At 45.1% G+C, this 23085-nt stretch overlaps 1 protein-coding gene across 2 annotated transcripts in view; it reads left to right on the top strand.

Moving 5' to 3' along the window:
- Kcnip1 (potassium voltage-gated channel interacting protein 1) overlaps window positions 1-22701 on the top strand; it is a 219774-nt gene extending 197073 nt beyond the window's left edge. For both annotated transcript variants that reach the window (XM_051167753.1, XM_051167752.1), the window contains 7 exons: window positions 2309-2433; window positions 3614-3683; window positions 4943-5013; window positions 5759-5866; window positions 17233-17337; window positions 18889-18951; window positions 21833-22701. In XM_051167753.1, coding sequence (XP_051023710.1) covers window positions 2309-2433; window positions 3614-3683; window positions 4943-5013; window positions 5759-5866; window positions 17233-17337; window positions 18889-18951; window positions 21833-21880 — 590 coding nt within the window. In that variant the 3' untranslated portion in view covers window positions 21881-22701. The remainder of the gene's footprint in view (window positions 1-2308; window positions 2434-3613; window positions 3684-4942; window positions 5014-5758; window positions 5867-17232; window positions 17338-18888; window positions 18952-21832) is intronic.
- The last annotated feature ends 384 nt before the right edge of the window (window positions 22702-23085 follow it).

Genomic DNA, 23085 nt, shown 5'->3' with positions numbered 1-23085 from the left:
TTAAGCCCCTAGTGCTCATAGGTGCCTACTTCCCTACGTCTTGAACCCCAGTGACCTAAATTGCTCCTGTCATGGATGAAAGGCCAGTGCTGGGAAGCACAAGCTTGGCCATCAATAGGCCAGTCACAGCCTGTAGAATCTCTTAACATGGAACTCGACCCTGCCTTCCAGAGAGCAAGCCTATCATTGGTTAACGGGAGCAACTTCTCTGTCTTAATAAAGTGGGTTTAACAGTTGGTATCTCAATAATCAGCACCTCTTAGCAAGAGGATGGGATGGGAAGTGAGTCCTGGTTCTGAGTTGAAAATTTTCCTTTGAGCTTCTGCAAAAAGTTCCCTTAGCTTATAAAGAATCAGCCACAAGGAGATTAGGAAATAGCTCAATATCACACACTCATGCACACACACACACACACACACACACACACACACACACACACACACACACACACACAATCTTTACTCTTCTGGGTCTGATAAACATTTACAGGTAGACACCTTCAAAAATAAATCATTTCTTTCCAAAATATAGTTTTCCATTTTCTAATTTATATTTTAATGTAATTTGTTAACTCTTCTTCCTTTACTGGGGCTACCCAGGCATTGCCCAGCGAGTCTTTGAGGGGCGATATGTGAGGTATATTATAAACCTACAGCCCCTTCTGAAGTTTAAAGACTTCATGCATTTTTAAAGACACATGCATGTTTGTGCTAGGACTAACCAGCAGCTGGTCTCAGGGTGAGTTTGCGATCTCATGAGACACATGTGAGCTTTCTGCATTACACTTAGGGTTCCCTTGCTATCCTTTGTGGGCACTGGTCCTTTGATTTACACAGAAACTTTCTGCATTTAGGTAATTGGTACTTAACTCATTAGCTACAAGCTAGACAATAATTAAAGGCTCTGTACGAATTGTGAGGAAATTGGCCACTTGCCACAATGTAACATAAACAGAGTATCTTATTCCTGTTGAATCATTATCTGCCTCAATCCCAGAAGGATTAGGTGATATGTGCCGCTCAGCACATAAGAGAGATAACAATTAGGCTTTGCTGCCACATTATTGGAGCTTTACTCTCTAACATCCATTACCGTTGGGACTCTGCACAAGGATATAAATTTTGATGGATCTGTTTCGTATTGGGATTTAAGTAGCAGAGAGAAAATTGGCAGTAGCAGAGGAAATCTGGCACAAAGAGCCCAACGGAAAGCCTACCATTATTACACCTGCTTACCCTGTTCTGCAAGGCAAACCCACGCCTGCTTCCTCTCTGACTTGTCACCGTGCAGTGGGGTTCCTATGTTCCCAGCAGCCTGCCCACCTCACCTGTGTTTTCACGAGGCGGAAGTTGGACTTGTTCAATATATGGATTGGCTGATGTCTGCATGACAACACCAGGCAGAGCGGGGTAGATGCTAAGTGATCCTTGACTGGAATAAATTTGCAGACAGCACTCTGGCAGGGCCCAAAGGAACGTAAGTACTCACCCGTGAGTGAGGCTGAGCCTGGAAATACCACTGATGGGTGGTGACCTTTGAGGTGCTCTGAGGGAAGTTAGGTAGTTCATCCCACAGGGAGTTTGCAGACAAGCTGTGCACCTACCCTTAGACCCCATTTCAGCGCACACACTGGAAGTGGAACCCTTATTCTCTGTGACTGTTTATAGAGCCCTTCAGACGCCCTGGAGACCTTCAGTTATACAAAGACGCTCACACTGCTCACCTAGTGCTTAAGGATTTCTAGCAGGAATTGTAGAATAACTGCCTGTAAAATATATCCGGGTTCTTTAAAGCCATGTTTTTCCATTCCATAATTTGAACCTCCCACTAAGTCTCCCGCGCATCTCCCTTGCTAGCCCACGTGGTGAAACTCTATCCTTCTCGAAAATAGTTCTGACTTCTTCCTCTTTACTATTTGGAAGCACTCATTCTGTTCCGTTACCTGTGTCTCTGCTTAAAAAGCAGTGCCAGTGGCATCGATTTGAATATGCAAATAAGGTCATTTAAAAGAGAAGTTTTTGTGTGTGTGTGGTTATGTTTTGAACACTTCTACCCTCACCTCTCTGTGAGAGATGCTCTTCCCTCCCCTTTGCTGTCTGTCACGCCTAGAGTAACACAGAGGACAGATTATAAAACAGAGTGAGTGGCCAGGGGAGTGAGGCTCAAGGCCCAGGACCACCTGCAGTGTGACTCAGCCCAACCCCCCCCCCAAGTCCCAGGTCCCAACATCACTCTCTTAACAACTCAGACTATAGTCCCCATAGAGACCAAAGAGGCCCCGCTCTGACGCCATACTCTCTGCTTCCAGACAAGATCGAGGATGAACTAGAGATGACCATGGTTTGCCACCGGCCTGAGGGACTGGAGCAGCTCGAGGCCCAGACGAACTTCACCAAGAGAGAACTGCAAGTCCTGTACCGGGGATTCAAAAATGTGAGACCTGCTGTGGTTTCCCCAAAGGGGATCCCCAGAGTGCAGAGGTTGGGGAAGGCTACCACTGTGAACCCTCACCTGGTGAGAAAGCAAGCTCACAGGAGGATGAGGCAGACAGGAACCTCACCCACTGCAGAGAAGGGCCATAGTGTGGTGTGACCTCAGAGAGGCTGTCCTAGCCCAGATGCCAACCTTAGCTTGACATTTACACTTTGCCCTCTTTTTGGTGGCCAAATAGTGATGGAATTGAGCTCTAGGGATTTGTGCTAATGGGACCCACAAAGACTGATGTATAAGCCTGAATGTCACTGTGCTCGCTTGTCCTGAAAGCTAGATCAGTGGCACTGACATTCCTCTCCTGCTGTTGGGACCTTCTCTTTCTGTGAGCCACACAGAAAGCAAAGGCACATGTAAGGAAGGAAGTTCACACCACACACACACACACACACACACACACACACACACACACACACACACGAGTCCACCCCTGCCTTCTGGGCCTGCTCTGGGTGCTTTGGGAGCTCTCATACCCCAGCCTGGATATGGAGTTTGCATTTAAAGCTTACATCTCAGAGCACAGTCATATCCTGAAATTGCTGGGTGGAGTAGAGCAGGAGCATCCCTGTCCCCTCCCTCTAGGCGCACCCTCCCGGTGGAGGGTGGTTTATTGTCCTATAGCCAGACTATGCCAGTCATGTGTCCGGGCTGCTACCACTGGGCTTTCTTCCTTCTAATGTTGAAGAGGTCATGTTAATAGTGGCCAGCTGAGTTGGAGCAGGGCCCTGGGAGGTTGTTGCCCAATTGGGCATTTGGCTGAGAAGGGACCAGAAGTCTAGCATTGTTGGGAGGGAGCCGCATTCCACAGGTACGTGTATTCAAGATCACAGGATGTGTTGGCTAAAGTAAAAAATTACAACAGGCTTAACCAGGATCCAAATGGAGACCTTTCTAGCCCTAAAGCCAAGACTCTCCCAGCACAGTGCCTATTCTGTGATGACTTCCCCTCACTTGCAGACTAGCTTTTCATGATAAGGTTTCCCCCAAGGCCCCCCTGAAGATACCCCGTACACAGATACTTCCCAGTCTCTGCCCAGAAGAGGGCTTGAGGAACCTGCTCACGCTCCGCGGCCAGTACAGGTTCCCAGACTCGTGGCACTCACTCTCTCTCCCCTTCACACAGGAATGTCCCAGTGGTGTGGTCAATGAGGAGACATTCAAGCAGATCTACGCTCAGTTTTTCCCCCATGGAGGTGAGTATATCCTTGGAAAATAGGCCCCCAGTATCCTCGCTAACCAGCACCCTTCCCCTTCCTCAGCCCCCATGCCCTTTGTCTCTGTCATCTTCGGGGCCAAAGGAGAACTCATGACAAGACTTTTCCTTACTACAAAATATAGAATTCTCTGAAAAACAAAAGTGGACCCACTCTAAGGGACGAGTTGACAACGCGGAGCCAGAAACTCTCACAACAGCTCTAGGAAGAGAGTGTCGTGACCCCAAAAGGAACAATTGAGTTTCAGAGACCTTAAGCAATTTACTCAAGATCACACAGCTCATATGTGGCAGGCCAGGAATACAAAGGTATATGAGGCAAAAGCTTTGCCATCTTGGTTCCTTAAACAGCTAAGACAGCATCAGTAACTACTACAGACCATAAACATCAGTAAACAAAATAAACTGCGGATAGTGGGAAGTTGTACTTATTTGTAAAGTCAGGTTACTGAGCCCTGGACCCCCACCACCTGTCTAGTTCTACACATCGGGAGTCCTTCCTCCTGTGGCTTTCTTGTGTGTCACCTGTCCACAGGTGCAAACTGGACAGGTGCAGAACGCCTCTTCTGAGTTCTAACATTAGAGAGACTCAAGTGTCCCACACCCTTCTTGGGCCCTCTCTGTCATGGGCCTTTCCAGCAATACACAAGTGTCTCTCTAGCATGGGACTCAGTGCAGGGCCTCTCTCTGTATTAGGGACAAATAGATTCACTTTGTGCTAGCAGCAGACTCCCAGTTATGACTTCCATACAGATGGTTTTCTGCTGTGTGGCAAGGAAGATTCAGTTTAATGTATTCCTTCACATGTTTCAAGAGTCAGGTCTTGCTACCTCCCACTTTATGGAGGTGTGGACTAGACGCTCTGAAATGCTGCACTGGCTGGCACAGCTATATGGAAACAGCTTTGCTCCAAGCTCAGGTCTTTGCTTGCAATGGAGAGCCCATGCCATAGCAAGGACCACTGCTCAGGACATCGCATTCCAGGCACCGCATTATCACCCGCCAGAGAAACAGGCAGTAGAACCATTCCCAAGATGACAAGGTCAGGAGAGAGACAAGAACCTATCTGTCATTTCGCTAGAACTTACGTCTCACCTAAACTCCAGGGGCGGGGGGCGGGGCGCTTAGTGGATCTTCCCTCTCCTCTCTCTGGCCCCACGCCTGCCTGTTTTCCAGTGCTGCCTCTGCCCTCTGCGGAGCCTTGCCCCCAGCTCATCCACCTTCCCCTCTCCTTTGCAGATGCCAGCACATATGCCCATTACCTCTTCAATGCCTTTGACACCACCCAGACAGGCTCCGTGAAGTTTGAGGTACAGTACACGGGTCCAGACTGGGTATCCCCTGGTTCCACATTGCCTCTCCCTCCTAATCTGGGACCCCAGGGGAAAGGGTTAATTATCAAACACCTTCAGTTAAGACAAGAAACTATTCATTTAACAAGCATCACCTGAAGGCAGGGAGGAGCTGTTTCCTTGTCGCCCAGAAGAGCCCCCTTGTGCTCTGCTTGCCAGGTGGTAGCTTCTGGACCTAGCACTGCGCATTTATTAACCTGCTTAACTTTTATGATAGCACTACAAGGCAAGGCTGTATCGCCATTTATTGTCATTTTACAGAAGAAGAAAACAAGACAGAGAGACTGAGTAGCTTTTTCGAGAGGGTTTAAGAAAGAGTAAGTGGCCAAGGAGGCTTTTGAACACAGACAGTATGCTTCCTCAGCCCATGCTCATAGCCACTGGAATGTACAGGCTCTCGGATGCTGAGCGGCCATTGCAGCCACGGGTTAGGATCAGCACAAGAAGCTGAACTAACTGCCTTGAAGTGTCCCCACATACAGAGCTCTTGTCTTCCCCAAGGGGCATCAGGAAGTGCAACGGTGTAGGTGTACAGAATGGAAGAGAGGAGCTCTTCACTGAAATGGGCCATTTCCATCCGGCTGACAAGAGATGTGGGAGGTGTCAGTTTGTAAAAACACACAGTCCCACCTGGAGGTCAGGCTCCTCTCCACCCACACAGTGGCTGGTGATTAATGTTATGCCCGCCTTTTCTACTCCTTAGGACTTTGTGACTGCTCTGTCGATTTTACTGAGAGGGACAGTCCATGAAAAACTAAGGTGGACGTTTAATTTGTATGACATCAATAAAGACGGCTACATAAACAAAGAGGTGAGTGAGCTGGGAGCAGGGGACACGAGATAAACACGGTGAAAAGTGCTAGAATCCAAAGCCACCCGAGACCTGGGAAAACACTCTCTGAGTGAAACCAAGTGTTTCACTTGAAGCTCATTGCTGATGTGCCCACTTCCCACCCTGCCGTAGTGGCTCAGGAAAGAGCCATTTCTCAAAAGCTCAGGCATGCGGATGCCTGGGTAAAGTCTTCTCCCCAGGGACCCTGCATTTCTGCTGATTAGCAGCCTTATATTAAAGCTCAAGGTGAGCATGGAAGGCTGCAGGAAGTGCCCAGAACAGAGAGCTCTTTAAGGTGAAGGTGACAGCCATCAGATCCCATTACTGGCAGCCTAATAACACCAACGAAAGGGAAGATTGGGGTGGTGGGCAGCTATCTCAAAACAAACAAACAAACAAAAAACAGCATTTCAGAATCTTCACTGCTCATTCAGGGCATGTGTACATGTGTTTAGCCAGGGACTATATCAAGTTGCCTGGGTGTCTGCTGTAAACACAGGGGCTTTGCTGTAACATCATCTTGCTGAACTCCTGTATCTCAGGCGTGATGCCTTGAGCTGTGAACACCATCTCTGACCCCCGCCTCAACACTGTATAGTTCTCCTCTGTGTCGAGGGAGGAGTCACACTCAGAGTGCATTCATTCACTTGGTCATGCGAGCTGAATACGGATCTGAGAACTCATTCAGCTTCCTGGGTGCTGGAGACATAACAGTGAGAATTCAGGCCAGGTCTGACTGTCGTGTAGCAGTGTGGTGGCATGGGCAACAGCAGCAAAGTGCAGGGCGACGTGCAGATGTTTGATAAGACTCAGCAATGGCCTCTCTACAATGGAACTGCCATGCCAGGGCCAGTCACCCCAAAAGTCAGGAAAAGTGTCCCAGGAAGAAGGAACAGCCACTAGAGGGGGGTTTCAAGGAAGGCGGAGTTCCACATGCCCTCCAAACAGAAAGCCTTGCAGATGGCTGCAGGCTAGGGCACAAAAGAAAAGCAAGACAGTCTCGGGAGGAAGCCTGAAGGTTGTCGGGCTCAAAGGGTGGAAGACTGGTTAGATAGCCCACTGCACCCACCGGGAACTGGGGTGTGCAGCTGGGTAGATAGCCCACTGCACCCAGTGGGAATTGGGGTGTACAGCTGGTTAGATAGCCCACTACACCCACCGGGAACTGGGGTATGCAGCTGGTTAGATAGCCCACTGCACCCAGCGGGAATTGGGGTGTACAGCTGGTTAGATAGCCCACTGCACCCAGCGGGAACTGGGCTATGCAGCTGGTTAGATAGCCCACTGCACCCACCGGGAACTGGGGTGTACAGCTGGTTAGATAGCCCACTGCACCCACCAGGAACTGGGGTATGCAGCTGGTTAGATAGCCCACTGCACCCACCGGGAACTGGGGTGTGCAGCTGGTTAGATAGCCCACTGCACCCAGCGGGAATTGGGGTGTACAGCTGGTTAGATAGCCCACTGCACCCACCGGGAACTGGGGTGTGCAGCTGGTTAGATAGCCCACTGCACCCACCGGGAACTGGGGTATGCAGCTGGATAGATAGCCCACTGCACCCACCGGGAACTGGGGTATGCAGCTGGTTAGATAGCCCACTGCACCCACCAGGAACTGGGGTGTGCAGCTGGTTAGATAGCCCACTGCACCCACCAGGAACTGGGGTATACAGCAGAGTCTTTGAGAGACAGTAAGTACTAAATAAAGGTGATCCAAAGACAGCAGGAAATTTTGTATAGCTGTCTGTCACTAAGAGAAATAAAATTCACATTAAAAACCCCAGAAAAATTTAATTTCCTCAGATGACTTTCTAGTGACATCTAACACAAACCCACAAAGCTGAGGTGGAAAGAAGTTTCCAGCTTTTTTTTTTTTTTTTTTTTTTTTGCCCAAGCCCAACAATATCCTGATTCTCAAACTTGAAATAAATAAATAAAAAAAGGGCTTATGGAGACGGCAATTACCATTATTTCTCATGATGACAGATACAAAAATAAAAATAAAAAGTTTATCAAAGCATTAGCAAACCGAGCCCATCAATACTTTAAAAAGTACAATACAGTCTAACTAAGTAAGGATTCGTCCAAGACTGCAAGATTGGCTTAACACTCAAACATCTACATAGTTTGCTGCAAACACATAATAAAAAGAAAAAATTATATTGCGTCAACAAATGCAGAGGAAGCACTTGACAAAAGCACTGCTCATTCACGGAAAAGTTTTTAACAAACTAAGACTAGAAGATTCCTTTCTCAGCCTAATATCTGTAAAACCCTACAGCTAACATCTGTTTAATGATGAATACTAAATACTTTCTCCTCAAGAATTAAAAAAGGAAACTGAGGCAAGAAAAAAAAAAAACAAAATTTTATCTTTAATAAGCTTGAATTCATGGTAAACCCTAAGGAGTCTCAAACTCCCAGAAAAAAAATTATAAACTTATTTATCAGGGTGGCTGGATATGAATTCTACTTTTTAAAATAATAGATATGCATATATGTATTAAAATTATCTTTAAAACAACTCCATTTATGGTAATATCCATATACACACATTTTTGACAAATTCAACAAAGCTAATGTAAGACTTATGTCGCGCGCACCTTTCGCCGATAAAGGAGACGCGGCAACTCAGGATTCTTCTGACAGCATTTTATTGTACAGCTCTCTGCAGACTGATGGAGAAGGACCCTTTCCCCGAAAAACCCGAGGCTTATATAGGAAATACAGGGGCATAAAGGGACGTGTCTTCTTATCATTGGCGCTCTAGAGAATACCCAATTAGCATACCGCCTGCGTAAGCGGGTTATGTAAGGGTGACGTAATTGTGCACGCGCGCTGGCCACAAGGGCTTCCGTGAAGAAACAGAAGACAGGAAACCGGCGCCATTTTGGAATGGCGGAGCGGCTCCCGACATCTCCCCCTTAACTTTCAATTAAAAATGCCAAACTGAGGCCATGAAATTACCGATCCAGCTCTCCACTTCATCAGTAGGGAGCGATCAAGGTAGGCACATGGTCGGAGACCCTGTACACCTGAAGTCCCGTGCAATGGGAACTCGAGCCCTGGGAGGTATACAGGTCTATCCTGTAGCATCCTGGTGCAATGGGAACCTGTGCCCGTCAGGAATGCTAGAACCAAGATAGTGTCTCAGTGTTTGAGCATGTTAAGCCAAATCTGGGGAGATGCCCCTTGTTCCACAGCAAGCATAGCCTGCGCAAGCACAACTCTGTCACGTTGTTGTTGTCTCCTAAATTTGCAGAGCAACCAAAGACAAAAAACTAGTCCCGCCGCCAACATAAGGCCAAATGACCCCATCCCCACCAGGGTGGGTTCCTGTGTGGCCAGCCAGGCTCTGCGGGAGCCCATATCAACCAACACTGCCTCCAGCTGGAAGTGCGTGCCCAGCACCGCACAAATGTGGAACAGCTGGTGGCTATGGCCAATATAGTCGAAGCGCCCAGGTGCCAAGCGCTCTGGCAGACGGGCTGCAAAAAGGAAGCCTGTGAGAACCGCACAGAGGAGGTGGTAGGCATGGCTGGAGCTCAGCTCATCCTGCCCACAGCTGTGGGCTCTGCCCCAACACAGCCGCAGCCTGTAGAAGAACGGGAGGTTTTTCTTGGTCCTGTGGAAAAACACAAACAGCTCCCCTGGATCTTATTAATATTGGATCCGGGCCTTTCCATTTGTTATCAATTACATCTTTCCATTGGAATCAAGGAGCTAGCTGTCTTAGGTCTCGTTGTCATCCTTTTATTTTTTGCCGAGGTTGCCTCCTCTAGAGGAGGCGCTGACGGTCTACACCTAGGGGCGAATGGCGGATCAACCTCATATCTCTCTGACTCATATTTAGCAGCTTCCTCATCCAGTTCTATTTGCTCCTCAGGATCTAACTTGTCCTCCTCTGAGGCAGATCCCAAGTCCCCGTCCTCTGAAGACGTCTCCTCAGAGGCGGAAGATTCTACTTTAAGATTTTTAAATTCATCTAAGACGGGATACAGCCCACTGGCTTTCTCTTTCTCTCCCTCCTTCAGTTTCCCTTTTAATTCGGATCTTTTTGATTGAGGTTTCTTCCTTTTCTTTAAACCTCTTTCCTTTTCTGCTTCTGATAGACTATCTTGATGGTCGGCCAAAGCCTTTTGCCCCTCGCTAACTGTCTCTCTGCATCTTTCATCTTCTATACATGATTTTAACGAAAGCAACCAGCAAGAGCGGACCGTACCACACAAAAGAAATCATACCTTGCAGAAAAGTGCCTAGGCTTCTCACGCCGTCAGTTCTGAATCCTCTTCCGACGAGCAGTCGGGGGTCCTTCAAGTCGTTCCTTTACCCAGGGGTCGGCAGGTCCCGGGTTTCGGCACCACTTGTCGCGCGCACCTTTCGCCGATAAAGGAGACGCGGCAACTCAGGATTCTTCTGACAGCATTTTATTGTACAGCTCTCTGCAGACTGATGGAGAAGGACCCTTTCCCCGAAAAACCCGAGGCTTATATAGGAAATACAGGGGCATAAAGGGACGTGTCTTCTTATCATTGGCGCTCTAGAGAATACCCAATTAGCATACCGCCTGCGTAAGCGGGTTATGTAAGGGTGACGTAATTGTGCACGCGCGCTGGCCACAAGGGCTTCCGTGAAGAAACAGGAGACAGGAAACCGGCGCCATCTTGGAATGGCGGAGCGGCTCCCGACAGACTTACCCATAGAAAACCACAAAATATTGCTGAAAATTGAGACCTAAGTAAACAGATGTGCCGTGCTTACATGTGTAACTCAACAGTGTTAAAATGGAGATTCTCAAACCTTCGGCTTGTAGATTCAGTGTAGTCTCAACCAAAATTCCCAGCAGGTGCTTTACAGAAACTGATAAACTGACCTAAAATGTATACGAAAATGCAAAAATCAAAGCAACCAAAATGTGCAAAGTCAGGGGACTGCAGCCACCTTCTCTCAAGATTAACATAGAAGCGAAGTTCTGGGGACTTGGCATCCTGATAGACACACAGCTTACAAGATCAAGATGAGTGGTCCAGAAGGGGCCTGGGACCATGGCTTGGCCGTACAGCATTTACCTAGCCAGTGTAAGACTCCACATCTGATCCCCTTCCATAAACAAGCTTGTCCATATTGTCATTTCAAAAAAGATAATTGAAACCAAAGCAAATACAACGAGGTCCTGAGCAGACGAGTCTGAGCCAACTCTACATCCATTTGAAAATAAAAATGGATCTTAGCCTTCACTTCACGCTGGAAGCAAAAATTAACACTAAGTGGATATACACATAAACACAAAGGCAAAAGCCATTGTTGTAAAGAGCGCGTAGGAGAAGCACCCTCACTACTTCAGAGGGGGCAAGGTCATGAAAGAAACTCTGGTGTTTCTCTTCACCCATCAAAGCTATGGTTTTCTGTCTCAAAAGACACTACTAGAAAAAGGGAAATGTAAGCCAGAGTCTGGGAAAATGCCCTCCTTACAAGTTATTATTATATAGGAAGACTGAGGTCCAAATACATAAGAAATGCTTATAATTTCATAAGATAAACAAGTCTGCTAAAAATAGGTAGCAAGGGGCCGCGCCAAGATGGCTCAGAAGGTAGTGGCACATGCTGCCAGGCCTGACGACGTGTGTTTGACCCCTGGAACCCACCTGCCAACTAGAAGGAGAGCAATGACTCCTGCCCTCTGCCCTCTGCCCTCTGCACATATATTGTGACATACTAGTTCCAAAACACAAAATAAAAAAATGTTTTATTTTTTTGTTTGTTTGTTTGTTTTTGTTTTTCGAGACAGGATTTCTCTGTGTTAGCCTTGGCTGTCCTAGACTTGCTTTGTAGATCAGGCTGGCCTCAAACTCACAATGATCCTCCTGCCTCTGCCTCCTGAGTGCTGGGATTAAAGGTGTGTGCCACCACTCCTGGCCTACAAATGTTTCTATAATAATAATAATAATAATAATAATAATAATAATAAGAAGAAGAAGAAGAAGAAGAAGAAGAAGAAGAAGAAGAAGAAGAAGAAGAAGAAGAAGAAGAAGAAGTATTATCTTTAAATAGGTTTTTTTAAATTAAGCATTTACTTCAGAAAATATTAGTAAATGGACAATAGAGCCAGAGAAAATGGCTGAGTATCTATGGTCATCAAGGAAATACAGATTTTTAAAATCATAATTATGCATACACCAGAGTGGCTGTAAATACAAAGGTCAACAATTCCAAGTGTAGGCAAAGATGAAGAACAGTTAGAAACTCCTATACACTGCTGGTGGGAAACAGTGTAAGCCTTGTTGCTTAGGAAACAGCATCCTAAGTAAAGTTAGCATCCAACTAGTGTATGAGCCAGAAATCCCAACCCTACATACGTGCCTAAAAGAAATGAAAATATATAAATTCATAAGTGCCCACATGGAGATTTGCATACTTTTATCCATAAACAGCCCCCAAATTACAAGCAACCCAAATGTCTTTCCAGAGAATGGTAGATAAGCATACTGTTGTCCAGCCATCCAATGGGTACTCATCAGCAAAAAGAAATCAGTCACCATCACATGAAATAGTGGGCATAGATTCTATAGCAGTTGTGTACATTAAATATTGGCCAGCTTAGGCTTCATACAGCTATCATTCAATTCACATTAAGTTCTAGAAAACAAAAATATCTTTAGTTTCCAAAGTTCCATCATCAATGGCTTGATGCCAAGCGTTGGCAGACAATGTAGAAACTTCTTGAGGTGATCAAAATAATCCATGTCTTGAGTGTGGAGGAGCCACAGCTGTGTACATTTACCAAAGTTTACCAAGGAGGATGCTTAAAATAAGTGAGTTCACCATAATCAAATCGTGCTCCGACAAGCCCTATTTTTTAAAGGGAGATCTCATTATAACATGGGAATGCCTAGATGGTTGAACGTGCTCAAAATGTGTTGAAGGAAAAAAATTAAAAGACGTTGGCAAAGTATATAAGAGAAAACACGAATCCAATCTCACTTGAAATACACATCACAAATTCTAAATGAAACGCCAGGAGATTAATCCCAGCACTCTAGTTAAAGGAGCCTGCATGACGAGAAACAGGTTTATTGCAGAGTTCAATAGTAGGGAATCTCTATTAATTCAACACATCAGTTCATAAGAGGAATAAGCCATATGGTTCTAAAATGACACTCCGTCAAGTTTACCCTACATTCTTGATCATTTTTTAAACCCCTAATAAAATGGAAATAAAATGCATCTCAAGCAGAACAGGATGCGCTCCAGCCTTCTACGCAGCTTTCACAAAGGTGTCACTTCACGATGGCATCTCAGAGGTCCTCAGCTCCAGCAGAAATGAAGACCAGAGTGCTTGCTGTTGACCCACACCATCTGTTCACACTTCCAAACACCCTTCAAACTCAATGGGACAGAAGCACACATCTGGGAAGCTAGGGCGGCCTTTGTTAATGGCATGACTTTCTTTTCTCCCATAGTCTCACACTGTAACTCAAGCTGATTGGAGCACAATGTGTAACCCGGACTGGCCTTGAGTGCATGGTGGTCCTCCTGCCTCAGCCTCCTTAGCACTGGGATTACAAGTGTGAGCCTCCATGTTCAGCAATGGCATGATTTCATACTTAGTGCAGGAAAGACAAGAGAAACCATTTAAAGAATTAGACCCAAAGATCATGTCCAGAGAATAATATATGTAAACTGTGTTACTAAACTGTGTTTATTTTGTGTGTCTCGGTTACAAATACTTAGAAAGTTGTAACTAAAATATTCTAATTATGTACGTCTAAAATGTAATGTGCGTGAGCATTTAAGAACACTCATAACTTAGATGAAGAAAAAAGTTTTCTGAGAAATACAAAACAAAAACAGAAACACCTGCCATTTTCTCAAGGGAAGTCCGTTTTAAAGATGGCACTATTGTAAAAATAGCTAATTTTAAATTTAGTTGTTCCTAACCAAAATAAAATGGTTGTTTGAATAGAAAATTGGAAAAGTCACCAGTGAAAATAGGAAAGGTAATTTTCAAAAGGTGGAAACTGGAGCTATGACATATTGTGGTGTGTGAAAAGTTGGGGGGTTGTAGATAGATTGGGGGAGCAGAAGGGGAAGCTGGGAACCAATAGAAATTCAGTTCATACTGGAACGAGCATGAAGAGCAGAACAAACAGATGTGAATAATGAAAGAGGTGATTGCAGGGAAACTGGCTCACTATCACATTTCAGCAGCAAGTGGATGAGCGTTCTGGATGTCACAGGTGTGAGTCAATCACGGACACACAGGTGACCTCTATCTTAAAAAAAAAAACTAAGAGCTGAACCAGGAAGCAGGACCCCTCTATGCTCTCTGCTTCGGTGCCTGTCTACGGGCTCACGCCTTAAGTTCAAGCACTGGCTTCCCTTCATGATGGACAGTAAGCTGTAAGATGATGTAAACCCTTTGAAGAAGAATGAGGAGGAGGAGAAGGAGGAGGAGGAGACATCACACCTAAACTCAGAATGGGAAAAGCATAAAATTAAAACACAAAGAAAAGTATGATGACGTCATTCTAAATAGTCTTAAGCCTTTCACCTTGGGGAGGAAAAAAAAATGCTGTGAGCAAAGTTGAAAAGCAGGCGACACTGTTGCTAAAACATCCGCAACGTGCAGAAAGTGATGGGGTTTCTTACTAGCCATTGCTAACAGCGGTCTCGCATCTGCTTCGCTTCTCTCTGTATTTCCTTGGCATCATATCTAGCCTATGCTGCGTAGTTTTAAATGTCTTACAAATAAACTTATCCATCCCCAAAGTATACAAAGAGATCTCACAATCACATTAAAAATGAACAATGAACAAAGTAGATAAACAAATAGTTTGTGAAAATGCAGTAAGAACTAGTCATTGCATTTAAAAACTCACAAAGAAACCAAAGCTAGTAAAATAACAATAGGATTTCTATCAGATCATGGAAGCTCTACATTTTAACTGTTTTATCTTTAATTGGGGGGTGGATTTGCCCAGTACCCACAAAGGCCAGAAGAGGGCACCAGATCCCCTAGAGCTGGAGTAAAAGGTCGCTTGGCGCCACCTGGGTGCTGGGGAGCAGAGTTCTGGAAGAGCTCTTGTTCTTGTCCACTGAGCCATCTTTCCAGGCCAGATTTCAAACACTCATTACATAGCAGGTGATCATTTAAAATCACAGAATATTAACAGCTGTTTGTAATTTTACATGGTTTTAAAATCACTTTACAAACCCTATCTCAAAAATCAAAGACAAAATCACTTTTAAAAGTACTGTAATAGCATCATATCAGTTTTCTAGGCAGCTAAGCTCTTAGATACATGGTTACATGTCTGGTACTCTAAATTAAAATATTCAAATACTACTTCACAGAACACCTAAAGAAAGGAGTCTAGGGTGGGATTTATACCACCTGGTTTTCTACCTTGGTTCAATCCATTTTTCCATCACATCACTGAGTAATCATACTAAATAGTCCCTTTTTTATAATGGGCAAAGAAGACAGAGCTGTCCCCACTAATGCCTGCCAGGCGTCTTTAGATGGCAGAGTTAATGAAGGGTGGACACAGGTGTATGTAGGTAGTTTTCTAAAACCTCATCTTTGCAATCTGGAACATTCTTATCAAACTTGCAGGCAATGAGAATCCCAAGCATTTCAAATTCTTTTTCCTGTCCCTTCTTTGATACAAGTTCTCAAGTGGAAAAGGTCTCAATGGCCACATGGTTGTGAAAGTCTAGTAAAGCGCACCCTGTGGAGTGAACGCATGAATACAAACCCATTTCCTAGTTCCACGTGTTGGGGGAGACCCCCAGTGACACCCAGATCATTCTTTTTTTTTTTTTTTTTTTTTTTTTTTTTTTTTTTTTTTTTTTACCAAGACAGGGTTTTCCTCTGTTATCTTGGCTGGCTTGGACTTGCTTTGTAGACCAGGCTGGTCTTGAATTCACAGCAATCCATTTGCCTCTGCCTCCCAAGTGCTGGGATTAAAGGCGTGCTCGACCATGCCTTGCCAGGTCATTCTTTCTAAACACCTTTCTCCAATAAAAAAAAAAAAAAAAAAAGGAGCCAGTCTCCTTAGAGAGCTGTGTGTCTTAGGACTGGGAAAGGAGAAATAGAAAATGAACCTGAATCCTGGTTGGGGCAGGTCAAACAGCTACAAGCAATAGCCTAGAGGAGTTTTAGTAAGTCAAAGCTAAAGCAATTTGATCAACAAAATAAACTGTGATAATATTAAATAGCCACAAACAAAATATAATAGATATCCATAAGTCCAAAGAACTAAGTACATAAATAAATGAAGTCACCTCTTGATTACAGAAGTATTCCAGGACGTCTACAATTATTAGTAATCTATGTAAAGAAAGCCTCAAGTGCCCTATGGACATTGGCTATTGGCTTTCCTGTCCTAATTTGACACAGCAACAGATTCTGAGAAGATTTTTAAATCTGTGATTTAAAACATTAACTTTCTAAGAGAGAATATAAAATGTTCAATAGGCAAACACCATAGAGATTTCTGCTGTCAATGTGTGTTGACAGATATTGAAATCAGAGAATTACAAACAACTCCTTAATCAAGTAATCGCCAATCACAAGACATAGCCACCCCATATACCTCCCTGATGGAGCCCTGAGGGTGAGACATCCATGGCTTCTACAAAGTCTTACCCAAGCTGAGAGCACTGTCAGCTGACCAGCACTCTCATCATACATGACAAGGTCCCAAAAATGTCCCAAAGAACACACAGCTTGACACAAAATGGAATCTCAAGGAGAAAAGCATATCAGGGGGAAAACAGATGCGATATGAACAAAATCTATAGTTTAGATAATAATATTATAGCAATGTTAATTTCCTGGTTTTTATCATTTTTATACATTTATACAAGTTTTAACATTAAGGGAAAGTGGGTGAAAATATACATGAGCCCTCTGTATTGGTTTCATAACTTGTCTACAAGTCTAAACCTATTAATTACAGGGTTGGAGAAAACCTCAGTGTCCTGTAGATAATCCTTATGTTGGCTACTTTTTCTTATCTTAAAATAGCAATAGAACCTGTGAGGGTGTCTTCAAGGCTAGTCTAAAACAGTCATTTACCTGTAAGTTGGAAAATTCTTCATTGTCTCAGTTTGCAAATGGGGACTCCAGTGTCACCCCTCACTGGGGACAATGCAAAAAGAGGTAACCGCAAAGATCTCTGAAGGCAGAGAGGATTCCACCACTTTCTCTGAGGAGGGTGTTGCGTCTTCTCCCTAACTCCCATTCATCTGCTTAAAAGGGTCCACTTTGCCATTCTTCTTGGCAAGAGGAACCCTAAACAAATCACCTATGAAGGTTTGGCCTCCGTGTCCCCTTCCAGGAGATGATGGACATAGTCAAAGCTATCTACGACATGATGGGGAAATACACCTACCCTGTGCTCAAAGAGGACACGCCCAGGCAGCACGTGGACGTCTTCTTCCAGGTACGCATGCACATGTGCACGGGCTTACACTGATTGGCCAGGAGACGCTCCTGCAAGGTGGGCCAGTGCGTTACCCAAGAGAACAGGGCGGGGCGGGAGGCAGCGGGCGGGGAAGAGTTGTCATTAACTACAGATGGCAAATCTCATAAGAATCCTTGCAGAAGCTGAGCGGATAGAGGAGACTTTATTCACCCCCTCTGGGTACTTACTGAGCACGTTTGTCTGGGCTACAAAGGGGAATAAAATTGAAAACCAGGGCAAAGCCAGCCTGTGAGATTCTGAAGTGGGACAGTTCAGCCTTGATGTAGTAAAGAGTGCGTGGACACTGCTGACGACTGAGTGGAGACGTGGCATACGCATAGCTGCACCCAGCTTTAAAAAGAAAAAAAGAAAGTCTAGCAATAGAGAGTACCAAAGAATTCAGAGCTCTCTCGGCTCAAGCCTCCCTCTCTGCAGCTAGGAAAACAGAAATCCCTCTGATATCTTGAAAGTTTGCACAGACAGTCTGCACAGAGATGGACCAGAACCTCTTATCCCCCAGGGTTCTTTCTGCCAGATAGCGAGGCCAGGAGAAAGTGGGCAGGCGGAACACACACGTGTTACGGTTTGGAAGTGCTTTGGGCATGTGACCAAGGTTCACCATGGAAGCCTGGTCCTCAGCGTGGCCATTGTTTAAGGTCCTGGAATCCTTCCTGGGTGGAGCCTGATGGGAGGTGACTAGGTCTTTGGGAGAGCTACCTCAGATATTAGTGCTGTGGTTGCCATGAGGCTGAGTTGAATGATCAAGGCCGGCCCTTTCTCATATCCTCTGGCTTCTTGTTTTTGTTGTGTGACCTCTTCCACATGTCCCCACTATGATGATACACCGTCCTCCATGAGGCCCTCGCTGGTGGTGTGCTCTTGGACCTCTATTACAGCAGTTCTCAACCTGTGGGTCGTGACCCCTTTGGCAAACCTCTATCTCCAAAAATAGTTGCATGACAACTCATACAGTAGCAGAATTACAGTTATTAAGTAGAAACAAAAATAACCTTATGGTTGGGGCCACCACACCATGAGGAACTGTATGCATTAAAGGATCACAGCATTAGGAAGGCTGAGAACCACTGCTCTAAAACAATAAGATAAATGAACCTCTTATTTTGGAGGGAGAAATTTTTTGGTTTATTCGAGACAAAGCTTTTCTGTGATTTGTAGACCAGGCCAGCCTTGAACTCACAATGATCTGCCTGGCTCTGCCTCCCCAAGTGCTGGGATTAAAGGAATGCACCACCATGCTTCGGCTACCTCTTTTCTTATACAACACCCAGCCTCAGTTATTTTCTTATAATAACAGAAACAGAGTACTGCATGTTGGGGCGTAGGATAACAATAATGTGGCAATAAGTTAAGTGTTGAGAGCAATCTTTTGATGTAAGGAAGCCCATGAGGACCATAATGCTATAACCACGAACCAACTGGCAGGCGAAAGACCATCCTGGGGTTAACACAGAGCAAATGCTGAACTGTGAAATACCGGTTCTTTGAAGACCTCTCTGTTGTGTCTTTCAGAAAATGGATAAAAATAAAGACGGCATCGTAACTTTAGAAGAATTTCTTGAATCCTGTCAGGAGGTGAGGAGAGATCCAGGGGACACAATAGATCTGAGGAAAGGCATCTGGGGAGTGGGAACTGCAGAGGGAAGGATCTGGAATCTGCACACACCTGCAAGCCCTGGACTCAGAAGCCTACAACCTCTATGCCTCAGCTTGCTCAGGACCAACAGATAGCGGAAGCCCAGGTCTAGGAGAAGTGAAGCCCAGCAGGTCGTCACGGAATGAGATTTGCAGAATAGGCAGCCCTGTCCTTTTTTGCTGCCTCTGTGCCTGTTCCTCAGATACAGAACAGTTGGGACAGCTTTAACAGATGTGCAAATTTTTCCAAAGTACAATTTGTGTCTTCAAAGTACAATTGCAGATACCCTAGAAATTCTCATCATAATGTAAATGTCTCGTACCAAGGCTGCTAGAACTTGCTTCTGCAAGCCAGATTTCTCGGAGGGCCCGCACAGGTCTGAGGCTAGGCTTGCTTTGTGCATGCTCCTCAGGAGACACTGCTGTCCCATGGGTCATGCTGCCCCAGCCTAAGCTCCCCCAAAACACTGCACTGCCAGGGAGTCGAGGAGAAGGCTGTGTTAACACACAGAGAGCACCAACCAAGCTTCAGCCACCTGAAACCCCTACAAGCAGATGCCCCTACAGGACGGCAGTCCAGAGAGCTAACAGTTAGGCCAGACTCGATAATACTGACCTCTTTTAACTGACCTTTACCATTGTCCGAGAGTGACCCAGTCCAGCTGGATGCTCACCCATTAGTTGACAGATATTTGGGTAGTCTGCGGATTCCCAAGCAAGTTCCTAGGCAGCCAGGAGAAAGGACACTTAGGTAGAGGATAAAATCAGGCCAGCAGCTTACTCTGTGGAGCTAGAAGTGTTTTAATATTTAAACCCTATGCCTGCCATACTCATTGCAAGAGGAGGAAACTGAGGAACTACAGTGAGCGACAGAGAGGGAATTTAAGCTCTGTCATGTTAATGTCAAACACCGTAAGGCAATGTCAATTGCCCAACAGAAGTGTTCTTTGCTTCCTTTGCTTTCCAGGTGAGATCTTTCAGATCTTGTTCCTCATATGAACACCTTCCACAGCCATTCCTTCTGCAGCTCATTTTTTTCACCACCTCACAATAGGTGGATATTATACTCAACCCCATTTTATACACAGGGAAACTAAGGCACGGAGAGGATAAGTGACACAGGCAGGAAGTAAGAGGTCCCAGCCTTGAACACAGGCTGCCTAACTCCAGAGCCCACAGCGACTTCCAAAGACTGAGATCCCCACAATCAACTCTGTCTCTTTTGATTTTCTTGATCAAAAGTCTGCTTTCTCTACCTTAAGTTCAGTGGGACAAACACACACACACACTCACAAACACACACGTGTGCGGTCAATGTTCTTGAATACTAAGTATTGCTTTAGCTAAGTATTGCTTCAGATCCCACAAATTTTAATATTTTCACTATATTTTAATTCAAAATGTAGAAGTGTGGTACTTAGTAGGCGAAGATTTAAGAATTTTGTGTCTTCAATATGTATACCTTAGAAAGCCGTATATGAAGGGTGGTGCACACCTTTAATCCCAGCACTTAGGAGGCAGGGGCAGGTGGACCTCTGAGTCCATGGGCAGCCTTCATGAACTCAGGAAAGCCAGAGCGACATAGAGGCTAAACCCTGTCTCAAGTATACCTTAGAAAGTATACAATAGAAAATATACAATGCAGACAAAGCTAACAGATCTCTTTGAGGACAATTAATAAAATTGACAAATGCTTACTTAGTAAGAGAAATATTTTTTTAATTCTCAAACTGCTGGTATCAGAAGTAAAAATAATAACATCTACTATCAGTTTCTCTGGCATTAAAAGATAGTAATTTATTCATCAGTAAATTTGACAATTTGCATAAGATGTATGAATTCCCCACAAAACACAGACTTTCAAAACTAATACAGAAATAAAGCAAAAATGTAAATAGTCCTATGTCTCAAAGGCATTGAATCTGTAATTTAAAACTTTGCCTCAGAGAAAATGACAAATTCAAGTAGCTTCTATGGTGCATTCTTCAAAACATTTAAAGAAAAAATTGTACTAATCTCAAGGAATAGAGAATTAAAGAGGACCTTCTCAGCTTGATTGATGGGACTATCAAAGCCTTAAGATGGGAATTGCAGGGTTAGTTTAACATCCAAGAATTAGTCAGTATAATTAATCAGAGTAATTGAATAAACAGGAAAATGCATGACTATCTCCACAAATGTGCAAAGTCATTTCATACATTGACAGAGCATCTTAAAGAAAAACCAATGCACTGTTCCACGGGTCGTTTTTCTCTCCTGAATACCGGCATTCAGCTTGACCTTGAGCTAATGGCTAGCTAGACCCCCACCCGCTTGTTCCTTGTTAATAATGCTCCTGCAGATTTCCTGGCTCAGGTTAAGGGTACTATCTGCTCTTCCAAAGGTCCTGCGTTCAATTCCCAGCAACCACATCATGGCTCATAACCATCTATAATGAGATCTAGTTCCTTATTCTGGCCTGCAGGCACATATGCAGGCAGAATGCTGTATAAATAATAAATACTTCTTTTGGGTTTGTTTGTTTGTTTGTTTTTCGAGACAGGGTTTCTCTGTGTATCCTTGGCTGTCCTGGGCTCACATGGTAGACCAGGCTGGCCTCGAACTCATAGGGATCCACCTGCCTCTGCCTCCGGAGTGCTGGGATTAAAGGCGTGTGCCACCACTGCCCGGCTAAATACAATTTAAAAAGAGAGAGAGAGAAAAGAAAAGAAAAAGAAAAAGAAAAAGAAATCCCATGCCAGAAATGTGTGCAGTTACTGGGCTCTGGGGCAGGAGCCTCGAACAGCTCTAACCACCCTCTCCCCTGCTCCTCTTTCCCCAGGATGACAACATCATGAGATCACTACAGCTGTTCCAAAATGTTATGTAACAAAGGACACTGGCCCTCCTGCTCTCAGAGACACTGAACAAACACCTTAACGTCCTGATCTGCCCTTGTTCTGGTTTTTCACACCGACTCTCGGGACAGAGATACCTTTTACACTTTGGAAGAATTCTCTGCTGAAGATTTTCCTTTTCCACGAAATCTGGCACCCTGTGGCTTCGCCTCTGATTGTCAACATTTCCTGTCACTCCTCTTGAGAGAGGCGAGCTGGGATCTGAGTTTGTTTTGGAAGCATGCCTATCTCTTCGTGCTGCTGCCCTGCGGAAGGCCCCTCTGCTTGAGCTTAAACCATAGTGCACAATCTTATGCTTACATGCCCCCAACTCACTGCCTCCAAGCCAGGCGGAGCCTGATGGATCTGCCAGCCAGAGGGCCTGAGCCAAACACACACCCTCCTCTGATGGCCTCCCAAGCCAATGTGCCTGTGTCCCTTCCTCTAGTGGGAAGAAAGAGCATCACACAGAACAATTAAGAATTTATCATGACAGGATCGGGAGAGGCAAGCACATAACACTCGTAGAATAGGACTGGATTATCAAGCATGGTGTTATCAGATGACCCAAACTGTTTCCAGTGGTAGGGACTAATAATTCTCCCACACTAGCATCTGTGCTCATAGAGCAAGTCTCTCAACACTCCCCAGGGGGAGAGTCATTGCCCAAGGTCTGTCCCTCTTCTCCATTCCCAGCTCAAGCGCAACACTGCATGTCCCTCCCAGAAGGTCCAGAATGCCTGCAAAATGCTGTACTTTTATACCCTGTTCTAATCAATAAACAGAACTATTTCATACACTCTCAACCACTTCTTCCATGGCTCCATTGCTCAGGAGAGGGAAACTATTACAAGGGATGGTTAGTCCACACACTTGGCCTTGGGTTACTAGCACTTTCTTCAGGCCACAGTGCCTTCATCCTTAAGCCATCCTCAGTAACATCCAATTCAAATCCAGACACTGTGACCATGTGCAAATACAGACTCCAAGGCAAAGCCTTTTACAACCCCACCTTCCTAATGAGATTATCAGCCCCAAGACTCCAAGATGGAAACTCCAGAGCCCCTTGGGTGCAGTTGGGGATACAGAGCTGAAAAGGACCAGGCTTTGTTGCTGAAGGTGTGGAGTCCAAAGACTGATCAAGGAGTTCCATCTTATCACCGTAGAATGATTAAGGGGGCCCAACGTCATGTATCTT

The sequence above is a fragment of the Acomys russatus genome, chromosome 25 (genome assembly GCF_903995435.1).
Source record: "Acomys russatus chromosome 25, mAcoRus1.1, whole genome shotgun sequence".
In the NCBI taxonomy this organism is placed as follows: domain Eukaryota; kingdom Metazoa; phylum Chordata; class Mammalia; order Rodentia; family Muridae; genus Acomys; species Acomys russatus.
Note: the sequence above shows the minus strand (reverse complement) of the source record. Positions and strands in the feature narration are given on the sequence as shown.